At 36.0% G+C, this 20,139-nt stretch overlaps 1 protein-coding gene across 3 annotated transcripts; it reads left to right on the top strand.

The window, feature by feature from the left end:
- Positions 1-724: 724 nt before the first annotated feature.
- Positions 725-14,886, top strand: MAT2B (methionine adenosyltransferase 2B). Of its 3 annotated transcripts, none has more exons than XM_016167077.2 (7): positions 725-928; positions 8,677-8,871; positions 10,161-10,275; positions 10,449-10,601; positions 12,208-12,401; positions 13,278-13,391; positions 13,777-14,886. In XM_016167077.2, exons 1-7 carry the CDS (start codon positions 899-901, stop codon positions 13,945-13,947), a joined length of 972 nt encoding a protein of 323 aa, XP_016022563.1. In that variant the 5' UTR covers positions 725-898; the 3' UTR covers positions 13,948-14,886. The 3 variants fall into 3 exon arrangements, with proteins under 3 accessions (XP_016022563.1, XP_016022562.1, XP_016022564.1); XM_016167076.2 differs by lacking the exon at positions 725-928 and adding an exon at positions 3,090-3,264; XM_016167078.2 differs by lacking the exons at positions 725-928; positions 13,777-14,886 and adding exons at positions 3,103-3,264; positions 13,473-13,510 and having other exon boundaries at positions 13,278-13,437.
- The last annotated feature ends 5,253 nt before the right edge of the window (positions 14,887-20,139 follow it).

Raw genomic sequence — 20,139 nt, 5'->3', positions numbered from 1 at the left:
TTCTGTTCTTAAATTGTTATAGAGTCATAATCCAGAGCAGTGGTTCCAAATTTAATTGAGCATCATCAGCACCCTTGAAATTGCTAAAAAAAAAAAAAAAAAAAAAAAAAAAAAAAAAAAAAAAAAAAAAAAAAAGATTGCCAGCCTCTACTCCTTCGGAATGATTTTGTTTCATAGGTTCTATGGTGCAGGCTGTTCTAGGAATCACTGATCTACAAGTCCTTAATGCTTGATCAAACCTAAGGCTATCCTCCTACCATCTTCTCAGAGGACAGGACATGTTAACAGAAATGATCTGTCGCTTTTTAACTTCTGCATGCTGTTACCACTTTTACTGTCCTTTGAAATAGTTAATTAGAAAGCAGTGGCAGAAAAGCACTGGACAACTTTACTGAATAGGTTCTGTTGTAATAAGGCAAAACTGAATAAAATATTTCGGAACAGGAATCAGTTGCATGGCTGGCATGCTTTCCAGCCACTGGCTCTTGTTTTTCTTCTGTGAAAGAAAATTGCAACAAGTCTTCATAGTAAGGTGTTTTGTTTGTTTGTTTGTTTGGGTGGGGTTTTGAGGGGGTTCTTTTGGCTGTTTTTTTTTAAAAATATGTTGGTTCTCCTAATGGTTTTGCAAATGAACCCTACTAGTCTGGCAATTAAACATGAAACTTCTCATTGGGTATTTTCAAGTCTGCCACAGGGAATCAGCTGCCAGTTTACTGCAATGTAGGAAACTGCACGAGATTCCGGGATTGGCATCAAAATGCTAATTTAAAAGGTCGAGGGAAGCTGCAGTTCACGTTTTTCGTGCCTCCGCTCTCGGCAGGAAGAACAAAGACCCAGACGGAGAAGACAGAGGCTGAAACTCATCCCAAATCTGTCTTCCTGAGATAATTTTGGAACCATGCCTGAAATGCCGGAAGACATGGAGCAGGTAAGAACTAGCAGTTCAAGAAATTAAGCGTTCTGGAGTTAGAGTTTCTATAAAAGCACCCCAGTGAATGTCTGCTAAAAGCCAAAAGGGTGTTTAGAAAAAATAGAAGTGGGTATCATTCATTTCTTTAAAACATGTAACTTTGGTATATGAAAGAATAAACCAACTTTAATTTTCGACCCTGTATGGAGAACTCACTAATTCTCATTAATTGACAAATATAAAATGTAGAACAGCATTTACCAGATGAAATACAATGATGTAGGTGATAGTTCTGTATATATAAGGATTTTATATATAGTATGTGTTCCAGCCTTTCTTTGTCTTGCATTAAATTCAGTTTGCTAATGTAATGTTTAGCTCCAGATTGCTCTCTCATGTATAGACTTAGCCACAGTACAAACTTGGATGTTGTCTGTATAACTATAGCATTTTTATTTACTGAGACTGATTAAAAACCGTAAACGACCGTATGCCCCTAGAACTAGACTCATGTTTTACCTGCAAGTATCAAAGATTCTCAAATGTAAGCAGGTAAACTCTTTTTTTGTTCCTTACTCTACACAGGGCTGCTCTGAGAATCAAAATGCTAATTGATGTCCTTAACATTTTCTTCACATGGACTACTTAATTTTTTCTTATAAAGATTAAATTGCATCACACGTTGTAACTGGAGACTTTTTAAAAAATACCAGTTTTCAAACATAGGAGAATTAAGAGTATCTTGAATCTTTTCCCCCATTCCCATCCCCCTTTTCTTTGTTTGCAGATCAGGCATGTTTCCAGCTGGGGCAGTCCTCTCAAGGACTCTGTAAATTATGCTAAACTGATAATTTTAACAGACTGGATTAAAACAAAACCCAAAAAGTGAGTGGCCTCAGTTTCTCTTCCATTACTGTTCCAAAGAAAGTCTATGTTTATACACATAAGGAATGAGTTCTTGTTGGGGGTTGGGTAGCAAGGAAAGTCAGGGGCTCAGACGCGCAGAAACTTTTTTAAAAGGCCTCTTAGGGTTTAGCTGTAAGACTAAACCAAAAAGGATTTTGAAAATAAGGTATTTTTAGACAGATCCAAGCAGCAGTCACGATTGTGGGCTACTTTTAGGTCTTGGTATTCTGCGTGTCTGGACAAGAACACTTAAAATGTTCCAGTGTATGCTGTTTTTCTCCCTAAGTTTCATAGGCATCCCGGCTGGCGGGGGATTTTCTGGTTTTGAAGTGATAGGGAAATCGGTTGCGTGTTAGGTTCGTCTCAACACCTATGGCCGAATAGAAATGATTTGTCTCTTTAAAAAGGCGTGATACAGGTGGTCTAGCATAGCTCTCGCTTCGGTTCCTTCTTCGGTTTTCGGTGGTGGCGGAAGGCTAGGCTGATGTAGCCAAACGCTGCTGCCCTTAAGGCGGTGCTGCTCCAAGGGTGCTCTGACTCTTGTTATACCCACTACACCGTAGAGTCCTGGGCTCTACTATCACAGATTCTCATTCTGTAATTGCTGACAAAGTCCGAGAATCGGAGTTTGAAGGAGCATCCAATAATTCATCCCCCAACCCTGTACCAGCCCCTCCCCACCCCTCTATTTTCAACTAGTTAAAAAGTTTGGCATCTTTGGAATTTCACATGTATAACGTTTTAGCATCTCAGAAAAACAAATGAGTTCTTAAGGTGTTAACGACTCACATGGCGATACTTTTATTTGTATTCTTTGTCTCTTTCTGAATCGCTCAAAAAACACCCCTAATGCTCTACACATATATGCCTATTGTGCTTTCTTCCTCTCGTCTCACTCCCGGACTCCATGACTTTAAAAGTGTTTTATCCCACTTTATGTATTATTACATGCCCAGTTGCTTCTCATAGGTTGGGCAGTTCTGTAAACTTGAAACTCCAGGTCATCCAATTCAATCCTTCCCTAGTCAAGAAGAAAAAAAAAATACAAAAGAATGTAATAAAGCACAAAATATAAACCCCTCAACACCAATCTCGTATTTACAGCTTAAGGCCAAGGCCTTTGTTTTGTGTATCCCTTTAAGAGTTGGCGCGTGGGCTGAGAGTGCCCGGAGTGTGTGCCCGCCCCCTTTCTGGGGCGTCGGCAGAGCGTGACCAATCAACGGGCACAACCTTGGCGGCGGAAGCCGGAAGCGGTGAGCGGGGGCTGGTCCGGACCTAGGGGAGGTGGGCTGAGGGCGGCGGAGCGGAGGCGCGCGTCGGTCTTGGGCTGTGAAGGTGGTGGTCGCTGCTACGGCGGCGGCTGCTGCGCTGTGAAGACGGCGGGCATGGTGGGGCGGGAGAACGAGCTCTCCATCCACTTCGTTCCTGGGGACTGCCGGCTGGTTGAGGTGAAGGAGTCGTCCTGGGGGTCTCGTGGGAACTGGGGGTGCAGAGTGGGACGACCTAGATCTCGGAGGCCCAAGTTGTTTTCTGTGCATCTCCTGCCTGGAGCTCCCGGCGCAGAGTTTACTGGTGCAACCTTTCCAGCTCTTGGAGACCTGGGCGGCGCCATTGAGTTTGTTTACCTCAACGCACACCGTTTAGTGTTTTCTCTTTCAGCCTCTGCTGCAGGAAATGGGTAGATCGGGTTTCATTTCGGAGACTCCTGTCACCCCTCCAAGGAATGAAGAGGGGTTTTCAGAGCTCTTTTGGTTTGGATTCTATCTTAATTTTTTTCATCTTTTGTTCGTATCCCTCGATTTTACCCGTGTGTATTTCTTAGGAAGGAAGGGAAAGGTGCGTTTGCAGAAATAACAGTATCAGAGATGACGATTTACTGAAATCTTGGTATATACAAGAGTCTTATGCATTGTACATACATTATGTAAGTGTAATTTTTGAGGTTATTTTTGCTCTGTTTTAAAGATGAGAAAATGGAGGCTTAGTGGGTACGTTGTTGACCCAAGTTCATTCCGTACCTTTAGAGCCGGAATTCAAACGCAGCTCTGTTTGTTTGGTACTTTGAACCACTTTGGAGGTTACCTAAGAGAAGGAAGGCTAATTACCGTGCTTGGCACAGCCCCTCACCTTGCCCCGCCCACCCCGACATCCCCGTCACTCCCCTTAATTCTATTCCAGGCCTCCCAGCATTCATCAATCAACAGAATATATTGTGGGGGCTAAAAATAAATACTTTTATTCCCACCTTCTAAATTCTTTTAGCTGAGCCAATAATCACATTACCAGAGACAGTTAACTGGAGAATGTTAGTTTAAAAACATGTATGGAGAATTCACATAAGCATGAATCTTCCAAAGACTGAGGCAGCGTTGGGTATGCAAAACATTTTGGATAAAGGAGAAAAAGGGCGAGTGGGGGTGGGGGGGACAACAAGATTTTAGATTTCAGAAGAATGAGTGATTTACAAGTGGTTGAGGAAAATTCTTGTTGGGCAACTTAAACACTGGGACACAGGTGTCTAGCTGGCAGGCTTGGAGTGTTCCCAGCTAATGCTAGGATGAAAATTCTTATGGTGATTAAACCAAGGCTCCCATCCTAACGCAGATTTTTCTTTCCGAATCTCTTGGGCAGGGAAGGTGGGAAGAGCAAAGACCTTTCTGAGTCTTGTTTCTTATTAAACAAGACTTTGTATGCCAAAAAGCAGCTTCAGGATAGCAAAATTTTGGTTCCCGTCAATACGCAACACCTGGGAGAAGGAGACTGGTAATTGCCAGACCAATATGTCTTACGGATATAAGAAAGGATATAGAATATAGGAGATGGCAGTTTTTATGCCTCCAGAATGTAGCAAATTTAGTGTTTTCAAATCACTTGGATTTTGGGGGTAAAGTTAGATGGGCTATTTAAGCCTCTGTATTGTTCCTGTGTACCCCAAACAGTGCTGAGTACATGTTACCTGGTGTTAGTCTCTGTTTATGTATATCCATGTGTATGTGTCTGCATAAAACTCAATTTTCAAGATAGGAGTTCAGTAGTCTAATGAAAATGAGTTTTCTCTTACAAATGGTGCAGCCAAAACATTGACATGCATTTGCTGCTCTTAAAACCTGTAAAATTAAAACACTCGTGAGCATGAGGACTTTCTTATAGTTTACATTCGAGAAACAGACTAGTGGTTTCTGTTAATAATAACTGGCTGGGGCATACAATAGGGTAACAGTGGGAGTTAGACCAATGTCACCTAAGTAGTCATGGGATCTTAAAAAGTTTCTTAAAGTCCAGTAATGTCTACTCAAAGATCTGCCTTGAGCGGAATGTTGTGAGGCTCAAAGAAAGGAATATGAAATTCTGCTAAATCTGAAAGTTTCCAAAAATAGCGAAGTGTTATTAAGTTTACTGCTAAAATTTAAGAAGATCTCTCTTCAGATATTTGATGTTACACCCGGCTTTTTCTAGGACATTTTTAATGCAAGTGACTCTTCCAGAGTACCACCTGGGTCATTATGAAAGAGCCACTTGTCTTTCATTGCTTATACAATTTGATATTATTTGATTAGATCGCGTAAGAGTGGTAGTGCCATGTCTATTTATATGTGTTAAATCTTTTAAGAATTTTTCTTGGTGTCAAAAATCTGGTTGCTTGAAGATACTGAATTCTGTATGACAGTTTATCTGATAAGAGGCAAACATGTTCAGAGTAATTTAAAGTGATTTTTGATATAATTTACCTTAAGGTAATACAGATTGAGAAAGAAGACTTTTCAGGCAGGCAGAATATTTTCAGCTCTTTATTGTGGTTTGGATTAACTAGACAGCTTTTTATTCTTTCATTCTGAGTTCTTTGGACATTCCTGTGTTTTGCAGGACTAAATTTATAAAATAACAGTCCAAAGTAATTTTCAGAGGAATATTTATTTAACAAAGAAGAAAATCAAAATGGTGTACTTTAAAAAGCTTTAGGTAGAGTCCTGTTTACATATAAGAACTCAAAAATAGAAGAGTTTTGTGTGGCCATCTTTTAATTTTAGAACACTGCATATTTTATTTATCAACCACCAATAAACTTGTAATCCAAATGGAAAAGTCTCATTCTAGCTGTATACTGGTGACAGAAGGTGCTCCTTGCGTCTCTCAGAGACTATGTGAAAAAAGAGTTAACTTTAAGTAAATTTATTTTTTTCAGACCCATTCATGGTAAGGATAATATGGAAAATGTTAGAATTGTAGAACTATAAACCTGGAATAGTCATAGTCTTTTTGTCCAGATGTCTTATTTTACCAATAAGGAATTAGATCAATAAAGTAATTTCTCAATAACTCAGTTTCTGGCAGATTGGGGAAAATTTAGTCATTATGAAACCAAATATAAATTCAAAGGACTGAGACAAAATTCAGTATGCATTTGTTTAGCTGGACCGTAAAAAAGCGAGAAAACCCAAGTTCTGGCCTCAACCCCTTCCCTTTTACTGTGGGCAAACCTTCAACATGTCTAGACTTCAGATTTCTTACTTTGGAAATATATCTTCAGTGCCTAACAAGGCTGTTTCTATGATCAAAAGTATGATTCTGATCAAAAGGTATGATGTAAGTTTATGTAACACTTGGTGATTTTCATATACAACAATGTGCAGAATTATTTCCATTTCAGAAAGTGCTTACCCTTCAGATTTCTGCTCTTCTTAATAAAGACAATTCTTGAGCATTGACATCCAACCATATTACCCCAGGGTATAAGGATTTAAGATGGTATTTTTTCCACGTATGTCCCATCTTTTTTTAAAGCTAGCTGTATTCCCAAAAGAGCCTTGTGATGCAATACTGTATTTCACCAACTTTAAGATATTCTTGATTATAAGATCGTATGAGCTCTTATTTTAAGATGCACTGAAAAGCAGAAAGTACTGCCAAACCGACACATTCATAAGATGGCATCTCTCTTTTATTCATTTAACAAAGATGTTAAAATGAGGAAAATGTGTGCTACACAGAATCAATGAAGTGTGCAGAAATCTTAATTTGCTGTGTAGTAACCTTTGTGGATTACATAATGCTTGTTCTTTGACTTTTTCTAATTTTCCTTTTTAACGAGAACAATGGGAAAGTTACTGTCACTTTTAGCAAGGTAGATGGCAATTTTTAGGCTTGTTTGAATTAGAGAAATTTATCTGCAGGAAAGCCTTGGACTTTACTGGAGTTCAAAATTACAGTTCTAAAAGTGCAGTTCCCAAATCGCCATCAAAGTGTAGTCCCTGGGCACCACCTTGGCACTTGTCAGAAATTCGTCTGAAATTCGTATTATCAGGCCTTAGCTCAGTTCTGGATCTGAGAGCCTTCCAGAGGATTCTGATCCTACTCTGAAGCCTGAGAACCACTAGTCTAAGAACTGCTGTCCTTTCCTTTGTTTCAGGTAAAGTAAAAAGTGAGAAATGCAAGAGACTAAATCATAGCTCCTTATAGAATTTTCTTAAGGATCCTTATAGTATTATCCTTGTAAATTGTTTTCTGATTGTATCTCTCCTAGGCTTTGTGTGTTTTTTCCTCTTTACAATTAAGTCTTTGTAGAGCTGTTTTCTTGCCACACTTCAAAGAAAATATTTTGCTAGCTGAAATCCTTGTTTTCCTACATCACTTGGTTTAGGACCAAGTTTTACAACAAAGCACTTAGATGAATTTTCCAACTTTTAAAATGTCTTGAAATTGGTTGAACTGAGGAGGGTGGGGAATGTCTTTAAGAATTTACCTTTATACTGTATCTTATTTCAGGTTTTTCCTATGATAAAACTACCTGATGGCCTTTGGGTGGCCTTTTCTTTTTTGTAAATATGTAGTCTTCTAAGTTGGTTGTTGTTCTAAATAAGGGCTAAAAGAGAAAAACCTTCAGTTATTGTTATGACTATTTAAAGTTTTCGACAGCTCAGAATTAGGTAACTATAACAACACTTGAAATAAAAAGTCTTCAACATGATAAAATGCAATAAAACTTTGGCTATTTTTTAATAGTAAATGTTGACATTATTCAAGAATCTGGGAGGAAATTTGGTGTTACCCATCTTGAGAAGAAGGAATTTTAGAAAATATGCTTTGGAAACAGAACTTAAATTGTTTCTTAAATGGTAGTTCCTTTTCGTTTCAGTGTGTAGGGATTTTTTTTTTCTTTTGCACAATAGCAGCATAGTTTAAAATATTTTAGAAGTTTTTTTTTCTTTTCCTCTATATCTGTGTTTATTAGTTTTAATTGGTCTATGTTGGTAAATTTAGAGTTAACTCAGGAATATTTATCAATTTATTTAAACTTGGAAAGCATATTAGTGCTATAAGGATCAAATTTATTTTTCCTTCTTATATATAAATTTCTATGAAATGTAAATTCTCACTCTGACTCAAAATGCAATATATTAGTGATATTTGAAAGAAAACTTGGGATTAAAAACTGAAAACCAAAAATGTCAACATATTAGGGGACTATAGCCCAAATACTTAAGCTGTAAAGCAAGCATAAAACTAATTGTACATTTGATAAACTGAATATCATAATTAAAGTTATTACTCATGTGGATATCATTGATCATAAAATCAAGGTTTTTATTATTAACATAGGATATCTAAATCTTTTTGACTAGATAGTTCCTTGCAGTATCATTTTAGGTTCTTTTTCTTAGGAAAGATTATTAAAACTTTTTCTTAAGAGATGTAGTTGTTAATGCAGTTTGATTGATTTTTGTTCTAACTTAAGAAATTGCTTACAGGTATGGGACATGAAGCAAGCTACTTAGGAAGTATTAAGTGAATGATGATGGCGACTAACTTTGCTGAGAAACTATTTTCAGAGTAAACAACCTTTTTTCTCCTTTACCTTTTAGGAGGAAGTTAACATCCCCAGTAGGCGGGTTCTGATTACTGGTGCCACTGGGCTTCTTGGCAGAGCTGTATACAAAGAATTTCGTCAGAATAATTGGCATGCCTTGGGCTGTGGTTTTAGAAGAGCAAGACCAAAATTTGAACAGGTTAATCTTTTGGATTCTGATGCAGTTCATCACATCATTTATGATTTTCAGGTATGGTCATGCTAACACATATGTAAACTATATTAAGAATCGCCTGGATGATACAGAAAATGTTCTTGCTTGAGGAAATTACTGTACTTAAACTCTAACCTATTAAGCAACGATGTTTAGTGCACTTTTTTTTTTTAGCATGGCAGAGGATGTGCAATCCTTAAAAAAGACTTTTGAAACACAGATTGACAAAAGACAGAAATGAAACATTTTATGAAAAGCTTATGTTTATAAAGCATTCTTTTAAGTACCACTTTCCGTGGAACTGTTTTTTCAATATTACCTGTAAACTTTACAACAATGAAGGATGGATACTATCACTTTCACTCTAGTGAAGATAAAAGCTCAGAGAGGTCAAATCACTTGGCCATGGTTACAGTAAAGTTACAGAAATATTTAGGTTCTGTTTTTATCCATAATCAGATTGAGAGTTTAAGTTCTTTCTAAAAATATGATTCAGTTAACACCTACATCAGAATCCTTCGGGAAACTTGGTCTTAGACCTATCTCCCAGAGATTTTAACTCAGCAAGCCAGTAGTGGGACCCGGCACGCTACATTTTAAGAAGCGTTCCAGCTTGTGGGCACTCAAGTTTGAAAATAACTTCCTCTAGTAATTGCTGAGAAGGAGAAAGTTTTAGTATGTGGTACACTAGCCCTGCCTGTCAGTGGTCTTCCCAAACCTTAGCTCTGGCTCAGCTCCGGGGTGTGGGTGCGCTCCTCTCCAAATGACCCTGTGTACTCTTCTCTCTCGACGTCTGTCACAGTATACTGAAACAGTCCCCTCATGTGTCTGTTTTTTCTACAAGGTAATGAAATCCTTGTTCTTGTCACAGTGCTTAGCATACAGATGGCATATTAAATCCTCAACTGGGAATATAATTTTTATGTATCGTTTATTTTCTTTAAATGATTGGCCTAAGATTTTAATTTATGCATTTGATTTGCAATTGAACTTTCTTTCCCATTAACATAGATTTATTAATACTCAGGTCATATTAATCACACTAATGATAGCTCTTCTCCCATCCATATTAGGGGCTAAAGGTTATTTTGATTTAGAATTATAGCTGTTGACACAGAGGTTTGTCTGGCCTTGCCTAGGGCCTAATTGCTCTTTCCTTTTCAGAGCCTATATATATTTTTAAGGAAGTTCAAACCTTGAAAAAGGGAAGCATGACAAAACTACATCAGACCTAACATTTTTCTTTGAATTAATTTACTGTTGGAAGGCTGTAGTTCCTCTCTTTCATTCCTTTTTTGGGTTAAAAATCGATGCTTAATTTCTAGCCCCATGTCATAGTACATTGTGCAGCAGAGAGAAGGCCAGATGTTGTAGAAAATCAGCCAGATGCTGCAGCTCAACTTAACGTGGATGCTTCTGGGAATTTAGCAAAGGAAGCAGGTAATGGTGACATTATAAAATCTTTATAAAATATTAAATGATTGCTGAGCTTGTAAAGATTAAAGTTTTGTGGATTGCTTAGATTTGTTTTTATATTTAATGAATAAGCCGTTACAAATTTTAGTAAAGAGTAATGTCATACTAAGTAGTTTTTTTCCTATCTTTTTTTGTAGCTGCAATTGGAGCATTTCTAATCTATATTAGCTCAGATTATGTATTTGATGGAACCGATCCTCCTTATGGAGAGGAAGACATACCAAGTCCCCTAAATCTGTATGGCAAAACAAAATTAGAAGGAGAAAAGGCTGTCCTGGAGAACAATTTAGGTAAGATACAATCTCTTTAGCCCATGAGGATTCCTTTTTGCTTATTTATATATATTTTTTTTAATTTAAAAAAATTAGGGAACAAACCATTGGAGAAAAATTAGAGAATGTAGTTAATGAAAAACAAAAAATAAAAATTTTAGAAATCTTGAAGAATTTATGACTCCTTCAAGACTTTTTTCCAGTGTCGTTGGAAACATACATATCATAGTATATAAAAGAACAAATCATATAGTACAAATTTTGCAATCTAATTTCAAAAAATAGGTTAATATCATTTCCCTTAGATTGAGATATTCTTTTTTTTCCCATGTGTGTTCATATACATACATACACACACATATGTATCGATTGTAAAAGGCATACCTTGCTTGAAAAAAATTTTTAAAAATTTTAAAATTATAAAAAGTATAAGTTTCTTCAGAGAGAAAAGCACCAAATGTGGTTATATATGGAAGCACTAATTCTGATTTTTAAAAAATGTATGTGTATTGTTTTGTAATCTGTTACCCCACCCACATATTTGCATTTCAATACGTTTAGAGCCATCTCTCGGATATCTTTCCTATCAGTGGCTGCATAGTACTTGATTTAGTGATTCCCCTTCCCCAAAAGTACTGCCTAAGACTGTACTGTGTCCTTGAGAAACATCCTCTAGTATTGATAGCATACTAATGGACATTTTGTTTTTCACTTTTTTTGTATAATAAATTATCTTGCAGAAATTATCCTTGAATATACATACATACCACTCACACAGAGTTGTCCAATAAGTTAATATAATTAAAAAGTTTGATTTTCAATTAAAGGGTTAATCGTCCAGAGTCTGTTGTAACCTCTTTGTAGGGACCAGCATAAAATCTAAATGCCTCATAATTCTTTAATCAATGGTTTCAAGAATTATATGGTGAATACTCACATAACCTTTATGTAGAGTCACCAGTGAATGTTTCGCTACATGTCTTTGATCATACGATTTTTTTTTTTTCTGAACTCATTAATTGAGTTAGTGGAATTTAACCCCAAAATTCTTTGCCATGTATCTTCTCACAGAGATGTTCTTTACATAAGTACAGTGCAGTTGTCATACTCCGGAAATTTAATATTACTGTAATATGTAGTCTACATAGGAGTTTTCCCAATTGTACCAATGATTTTTTTTACTAAATTTTATTGTTTAGGATTCAATCAATAATCTATCATTGCTTGTTGTCATGATCAGTTTAACTTATAATGATTGTAATCATTAAGAAATTCTATGTAAAATACCCCAAATGAGAATATTTAAAACCATTCAGGATCACATTGGTTAAATGGGCATCAGTATAGGTAAGCTGTGTCATTTTGGTATATTACAAATTTCCTGCTATAACATTGTTTAAATCCACATACTTTGCTCTTACATCAAAATTTAAGAACCAGTCACTTTTTTTTCAGTTAGAGTTGACAGTCAGTGTATTAGTTTTAGGTGCACAGCATAGTGGTTAGACATTTTTATAACTTAGGAAGTGATCCCCCAAGTAAGTCTAGTACCCACCTGGCACCGTACATAGTTACTAAAGAACAGGTAAGCTTTAAAATACTATCTGCTTTTCTTCATCTCTAGGAGCTGCTGTTTTGAGAATTCCTGTGCTGTATGGAGAAGTTGAAAAGCTTGAAGAAAGTGCCGTGACAGTTATGTTTGATAAAATACAGTTCAGCAACAAGTCAGCAAACATGGACCACTGGCAGCAGAGGTTCCCCACGCATGTCAAAGATGTAGCCACTGTGTGTCGTCAGTTAGCAGAGAAGAGAATGCTGGTGAGACTCTTAGAAGGAAGATTTCCTAATTTCCATCATAGTAAAAATCCTGATGATGAGTGAAACTACAAGGAGACCAGACAAAAACAGTTCACAGATAGGCTGTATTTATGAATAATAAAAATATACTCTCGTGTTTGCATTTATTTTTCAAATACTACAGACTCCATCTGTCATTCTTTTATTCCAAGATGATTGAAAACCTATATTTTTTCTTTGGGTAACAGAGTAATCTCATGTCTTTTAAGAAGTTACTCTGTTTAAGATCTATTTAATGTCAAAGAACATTATACATAGGAATATGTATTCAGCCATTTTAAGAATAATTTGTTTTTTTCCTTTTTGGAATAGGAGTTAATTTTAAACATTAGAAAAAGTTGGAGCTAAATAGAATATCCGTAAAAAGAAAGATTAAAGAGTGATCTATTTTACAATATTAAGAGCAGCATGACTAATTTTTTAATACGTGAAACATATCTTAAATATGTACAATGACAATATTAGAGGATGTCGTGATTAATTAGCTCATCCTGAAAAATGGTTCCATTAAGTTTTGTTTTTAGCTGCTTATAATAATTAGAAATACTCATTAAATTGGGCTGTTTCCATAACAATGTAATCATTTTTAGGATTCCCACTAAAATTGGAGTCATATTTTTTAAATATTTCTTATTTTAAAAAATTCTCAAGGCTAAATTCTAGAAATTGCTTTTCATGTTTAGCTGAGAAACAGAGATTCGACTTTAGTTCCCTTGTAAAGAGCATTCCAGAAAGGAGAGACATATTTTAATTTCTGGGCATTTTAAATTACCTTTCTTGTCAAACCTACCATTCAACTCAGAAAGTTGAAACTGTTTTGAATTGTGTCCTTCTTAGGATCCATCAATTAAAGGAACTTTTCATTGGTCTGGCAACGAACAGATGACAAAGTATGAAATGGCATGTGCAATTGCAGATGCATTCAATCTCCCCAGCAGTCACTTAAGACCTGTAAGTACATGTCATTTAAAATCACCTCGCTTTTCAAAAGTCCAGAATGGAACCATCACCGTAGTGTTTATTACTGATAACATTTTCTTATTGCTTTGCTTTAGGAGTATTGGCAACTTCATTTTCTTGTAGGAATTAAAGTGAACTTTGTATGTTGGCAGTTTATATTGATACTTTTCTCTACATATATGTATAAAGAAGGCTATGAGTATTGGTGAAGTTTATAGAAAAAGCGTTTTGATTGTGGCAGACTTTTTCTATAGTTTTCCATGGGACAAATTAGATTTCTTAGACTGAGGGCAGAGCAAAATAGAAAATAAAAAACCTCAATATGAAGCTTTTCATTTATTTTTGATTTTTTTTTTGTTTTTATTTTTCTTTAAAGATAACCGACAGTCCTGTCTTAGGAGCACAACGTCCAAGAAATTCTCAGCTTGACTGCTCCAAATTAGAGACCTTAGGCATTGGTCAGCGAACACCATTTCGAATTGGAATCAAAGAATCACTCTGGCCTTTCCTCATTGATAAGAGATGGAGACAAACGGTCTTTCATTAGTGTATGTGTCATCTTTTTGTTTTTTGTTTTTTTATGTTTTTTTTTAAATGATAAATATAGTATGTGGCACTTTTTAATGAAAAAAAGGAAATAGTTTTGTATGAGTGCTCTTTAATTGTGACTCATGATCTTTCAGGTAAATGATGCTCTTGCACTAGTGAAATTGTGTAAAGAACTACAGTCAGTAATACCCTGTTTGAAGTAATGCCTTTTTTTTTTTTTTTTTATCATTGTGTTTGTTCTGGCTCTTTTTGAGTATAGTAGATCATTCCTAAATATTTGAGAGCCAGGATGAAATGTGCTCTAGACTTTTGGGTGGGTGGGGGCTTGGGAATGAAATGCATCATTCATTCCTATAACCTCTGCATTTTCAGGACTTTTGCAATTGTTGATCATTTTATGTTTTAAAGTGTGTTAAATAGTATGAAAATCATTGATGTTCCTTACTTTGCTTGAGCTCAGATCAAAATGTTTGAAGAAAGAAACTTTATTTTTGCAACTTAAGTACAGTTTTTATGCTTGAGATATATCAACATGTTATGTATATGGGAACTACTGCAGCTTGTTGTAGCAGTATATGGTTGATACTTGAGAGAAAGGGAGAATGTGTGTATGTATGCATTTTTTAAAATATGAAACTGTCCTTTTCACTTAAGGTCACAAATGATGTTTCATATGTGTGTTATACTACTAGCAATGGGCCTTGTAAGACTTTTGACCATTTATGAATAATAAATATGTACTGCTGGCATGATAATGCTAAGTTTTCTTGTATTCTCTTTTTAAATGTAAGGAATGAATGACCATCTAAACTAATTGTTATTTTGTTAAATTTTTTTTAATTATGTTCTTATGTACCGTCTGATGCATACAAGAAGTTATAGTTAATGTGTATTGAGATATAAAACAATAATAAAATGAACACCCGTGACCCCATGGCTTGAGATCTAAAATGTTACAGTTATTGTATTTACTTGTGTCAGCAGATTGTTTTTTAACTAAAAGTAACTATATAATCTTTTTACGTATTTATACACAATGTTCCTTCTGAAGAATACAGAGTATTTGAATGTATTATCTATACTAAGTAATACTTCGTTAGAAGGAAGATCCTTGTGAAGAAAGCGAAGAAAGCGTAAAGGTAGAGTGACTTGTATGACTTGACTTCTATTCAGGGGTCAGTGCAAACCCTGGTTTCAAATTTTCTGATTCCACTTGTGTGGTAGTCTTTCCCTAGATTATGATCTTATTCTCTCATTGGACAAAAAGTTTTTCTTACTAATTTTCTAATTTAGTTAGAATCTTGGGTTTCGATAGGATCAAATTTGGGTGATTTGGTTAAAGCATCAATCCCCAAAACATGCTGTTTTATAATTCAGAGAGTTTTATCAATAACCTGAACCCTACCCTAGACCCACTGAAATAGAATCTGAAACTGATGCCTGCTAATATAGGTTTAATGTTCCCCAGGTGCTTCTGAGGTAGCCAGCCTGGCACTTGTATTATGCAACCACTGAATCAAAGCATTCTGTTTGGTTTTGGGTTTTTTTTTTTTTTTTTTTTTTTTTTTTTTTTGTGACTTCATTTCATGTAGTCCAAAATTCAAATTTTCAGAGTAAAAATACCTTTCTCATTGATCTCCTCTAGCCACCTATTTTCCAATTATAAAAAACCATTTTAGTTCAGATTCTGATGTTTCTAGATGTACTCTGCATATATAGCAGAATATACTCTCGTAACGTAGGTACATGTGTTCATGCTCTCACTCATCCCCTTAATTTACAAGAAGAGTAGCATAAAACACATGTTTCTGCACTTTGTGGGTTTTTTTTTTTTTCATTTAATATGCCTTGGGATTTGTTCTATATTAGTTGTAATGTCCATATTCTTTTTTTTTTTCTTTCACTACCCATTTTGAAATCTCAGTCTTAACAGATAACTTGCCATAATAGCATAGAGACTGCCTGTATTCCCTTTTCCAGAGTCCCAGTTGTTAGCATTTAGCCACATTTATCCAATCATTTTCTCCTCTCTTTATTATATCCACATGTGATATAATATTTTTTTTCCCTGAACTATTTAAGAACAAGTTGCAGGCTTGATAGCCACTTCATGGTATATAAACTTAAGTACGTGTTTTCTAAAAATAAGAATACACTTCTACATAACCACATGATGAAACCATTAAATCAAGAAGTTAACATTGGAACAGCGTTATCATCTAACCCACAGACCCTATTCACATTTCATCAGTTGTCCCAGTAATGTCCTCCATAAATCTGTGTAGCCCAGGCTTACTCTTGGCATTTATCATCTTACTTTAGGTTCAGTCTGGAACAGTTTCTCAGTCTTCCGTTTTCTTTCATGATGCTGATATTTTTGACATCTCTCAATATAAGAAACCATAAATTCACATTGATAACTTCCAATTCCATCATTGCTCCACAGGGTTTATTTTATCTTCTCTGTTTCCGTATTTGTAGCTCTAATCATTTGTTCAAGTCATCAGTAAGAATCATTCTTCTGATCACACCTAGTAACCCCTGCTTCCCTCATTACCCAGGCCTCCATGAGCCAATTGAGCATCCCTGACCCCCTGAGCATTGTCCTGATGTCAATGACTGTACGGGCTAAATCATATCATTAGCAGTAAACATGGCAGTAGATTTTAATTCAAGTGTATCAGTTAGTAGTCTAGAGAATTTTCTGACTTCAAGGTAGTAGTATGTATAGTGAAAAGAATCAAATCTGGATTTGAATAATGATTCAACCCTTTGGCTCCAAGCAAGTTTTTTTTCTTTCTGAGTTTCAGGTTCTTCATAGAGTTAAGTGGGAGAAATACCACCTATCTCACCAGTCTATTGTGGAATTGCTGATAACACAGATGATTAACGGATGTAGCATTGGACTTAGCATGTGCCTAGGGGTGAGGTCTTTGGGGAATGAGAGTTTGGGACTGTCCGCATTATCTTCACTTTCTAACATGAGAACGTAGGAGTTTTCTCCTGTAAGTAGAATTACCAATGGTTTTGTTTTCTCCGTGACTTAAAAAAAAATATTTTCTTAATTTTCTGCAATGAGCGTATTTTTAGCATTTTGAAAATTTTAAAAGAGTTTTAAAAGATTTTAAAGAAGATAACGTTATTTTCGAAACTGGTCTAGCAATTTCTAAAAGGTTTGTATTTTGCCACACAAATGGCAAAATACTTGAATTTATATACATGTAATTATATCCGTGGACATTGTATATTAAAATTTGTGTATTTGCAAATGATTTACAGCAAAAGATGTTCATGAAATTGCTCATCTCATACCATACCGACAGCTGTTTTACTTTCCAGGGCCACATTTTTATTCTAATATTTGACAAACAAACTATAATTGATCAATTCTAATTATTCCCCTGTTTGTTACAGAACTCTAAAAGTGGTGCTTTTGAAATGTAAACGATATAGAGGCTTCAGAATGTTTCGATGTGAGATACTAGAACTCATCTAATCTAGGATAAGTCTAAGACTTGGGCGTGTGGAAGGTCTGGGGATAAATTTTTACTCTCATTATACTGTATCACCCCCAGGCTTTATGTGCTTAGTACATATTAGGTTGATGGATAATTGAATTGAAAGAGTGATGAGGATTCTGGCCTTTAGAAGTGTTCTAGTTAGAATGCACCCCGAAACTAGAGGATGAGGATGAATAATGGAAAAAGTACATGCTGTATGAGATGGTACCATTGTGTATCTAGTTTGATAACATCACTCTCGGTAGATCAAGGATGGTCATCTTTGATAAGATTAAACCCCCCGAATTCCTGAGTTCTCTTAATGACTCATCACAGACCCACCATCCATGATTCACTTATGTCTGCCAAACCAGTTTAAGTTAATATCATCTCCAATTACAGAAAAGTTTATCAGGCCCACCCAGGTTGTTTACTTAAAATTTTGAAGGGTTAAGAAATCTAGATGTGAATTTTGGTAAATAGATTGGTTTCATCCCAATCTTAGATTAAAAATAAAAAAAACGTTTTTAATTGTGAAAAGAATCGTCTATACAGGAATATATAAAATCTATGTACAGTTTAAAGAATAATGATAAACATCCACATACTGACTACTACCCAGGCTAAGAACTGAAACATTATGGGTACCTTAGAAAAGCTCTACATGCCTTTCCCTTTTTGTCCCTGTAATTAGGGCTCTCTAGAGAATCAGAATCAATAGGATGTATATATATGCAGAAAGATACTTATTAGAAGGAATTGATTTGCATGATTATGAAGGCTGACAGATTAAAAATCTGCAGGGTGGGTCGGCAGTCTGGACACCTAGGAGAGCCAGTGCTCCAGCTGATGTCCAAAGGAGCTCTGCTGTAGAGCCAGGAAGAGCTGATGTTGCAGATGAATCAGAAGGCGGTCTGCTGGAGAATTCTGTCTTGCTAGGGCGAGGCCAGTCCTTTTGTTCTTTTAAGGCCTTCAGCTGATTGGATAAGGCCCATGCACATTATGGTTATCAACCTGTTTTTCTTGGAGTCCACTGAGTTAAATGTTAATTTCATCCAAAACACCTTTAAAGAAATACCCAGAATAATGTTCAACCAAATATTGCAGCCTAGCCAAGTTGATAGAAAATTAACCACCCCACTGCCACTTCTACTCCCCAGAGGTAATTAGTATTGTCACTTAATTGTTTTTTTTTTTTTATTGTAAAATACACATAGCATAAAACATCATCTTAACCATTCTACTGTGTATAGTTCAGTAGTGTTAATTTCAGTTCACATTGTTGTGCAACAGGTTAACAAAACTCTCTACATCTTTCAAAATGAAAACTGCCCATTAAACAGATCCTTGTTCCCTCCTCACCTTAGCCCTTGGCAGCCACCGTTTCACTTTTTCTCTCTAGGAGTTTGGCTGTTCTAAGCACCTAATGTCAGTGGAACCATACAATATTAGTCTTTTTGTGACGGCCTTATTTTACTTAGCGTAATGTTCTCAACTTTTATTCATGTTATAGCATGTGTCAGAATTTCTTTTTGGAGGCTTGAATATATACTACATTTTGTCCATTTGTCCATAGATAGACACTTGGGGTTGCTTCCATTTTCTTGGCTATTGTGAATAATGCTGCAATAAACATGGCTGGCAAATATCTCTTTGAGACCCTGCTTTTAATTATTTTGGGTATGTAACTCTAAAATGGAATTGCTGGAGCATATGGTAATTCTATTTTTCCACTTTTTAAGGAGCCACCGTTTACATCCCCACCAACAGTGCACAATGGTTCTCGATTCTTTGCATCCTCACCAACGCTTGCTGTGTGTGTGTGTGTGTGTGTGTGTGTGTGTGTGTGTGTGTGTTTATAGTTATTCTAATGCGTGTGATGTAGTATCCTGACTTTTCTATTAGCGACTGTTTTGATTGTCTTTATAGTTATTTACAATCTATATATGTATTTCCAACTATATGTGTTTGGTTTTGAAAAGTAGCTAAAAAGCACACAGGCAGGGGAGAAAAGGGCTGTAATAAGCATTGTCAATGCTGAGTGACAGCTCCCAGACAATAACTAATGGAGTGTCTGACTTCAGCTTTCTTAAAAATTTAAAGAGCTCCTTCTAGGGATTCAGTGGGCAAGGGTATGAATAAATCTTAGAGAACATCAGGTCTACCACAGGATAGTACTTTGAGCCAGGGACTGGATGGCCAGTAAGAATATGGTAAAGAGAACTAGGTTGCTTTGTATTTTCTGTTTCTAAGCTCATTATGTCCTACCTCTGGCTCTGAGGCATATTCTTTGGGAGTAAGTATGGATCCTCACCTATTGCAGGCATCATGGCATGAAGGGCAGAGCGGGAACGGATCAATCTGGGCCAGCCTCATCTGCCATTCTCAGGTTTAAATAAAAAGATGGTAGAATTACAGAAGCAATCCTGGGCCAGACAGCCCTCAACTTCTTCTCTAGTCATATTGCTCCAGCATGGACTTATCACTTTGTAGTTTCTCATCTTCCTTCACTACTGTTTTGAAATTTCTTCTCTCTCTTCTGTGTTGGGTCTCCCGTTGCCTATATTTCATTTCTCTCACTTTATAGTGCTTTTTAGTTTTGGTTGTACTTTCTTTAGTAGCTTCCTGGGAAAGATACAAAAATGCTGAGTTGACTGAGTGCCTGGGTATAAAATTTTAATTGGGAAATC

The sequence above is a fragment of the Rousettus aegyptiacus genome, unplaced genomic scaffold (genome assembly GCF_014176215.1).
Source record: "Rousettus aegyptiacus isolate mRouAeg1 unplaced genomic scaffold, mRouAeg1.p scaffold_m13_p_7, whole genome shotgun sequence".
Lineage (NCBI taxonomy): Eukaryota > Metazoa > Chordata > Mammalia > Chiroptera > Pteropodidae > Rousettus > Rousettus aegyptiacus.
Note: the sequence above shows the minus strand (reverse complement) of the source record. Positions and strands in the feature narration are given on the sequence as shown.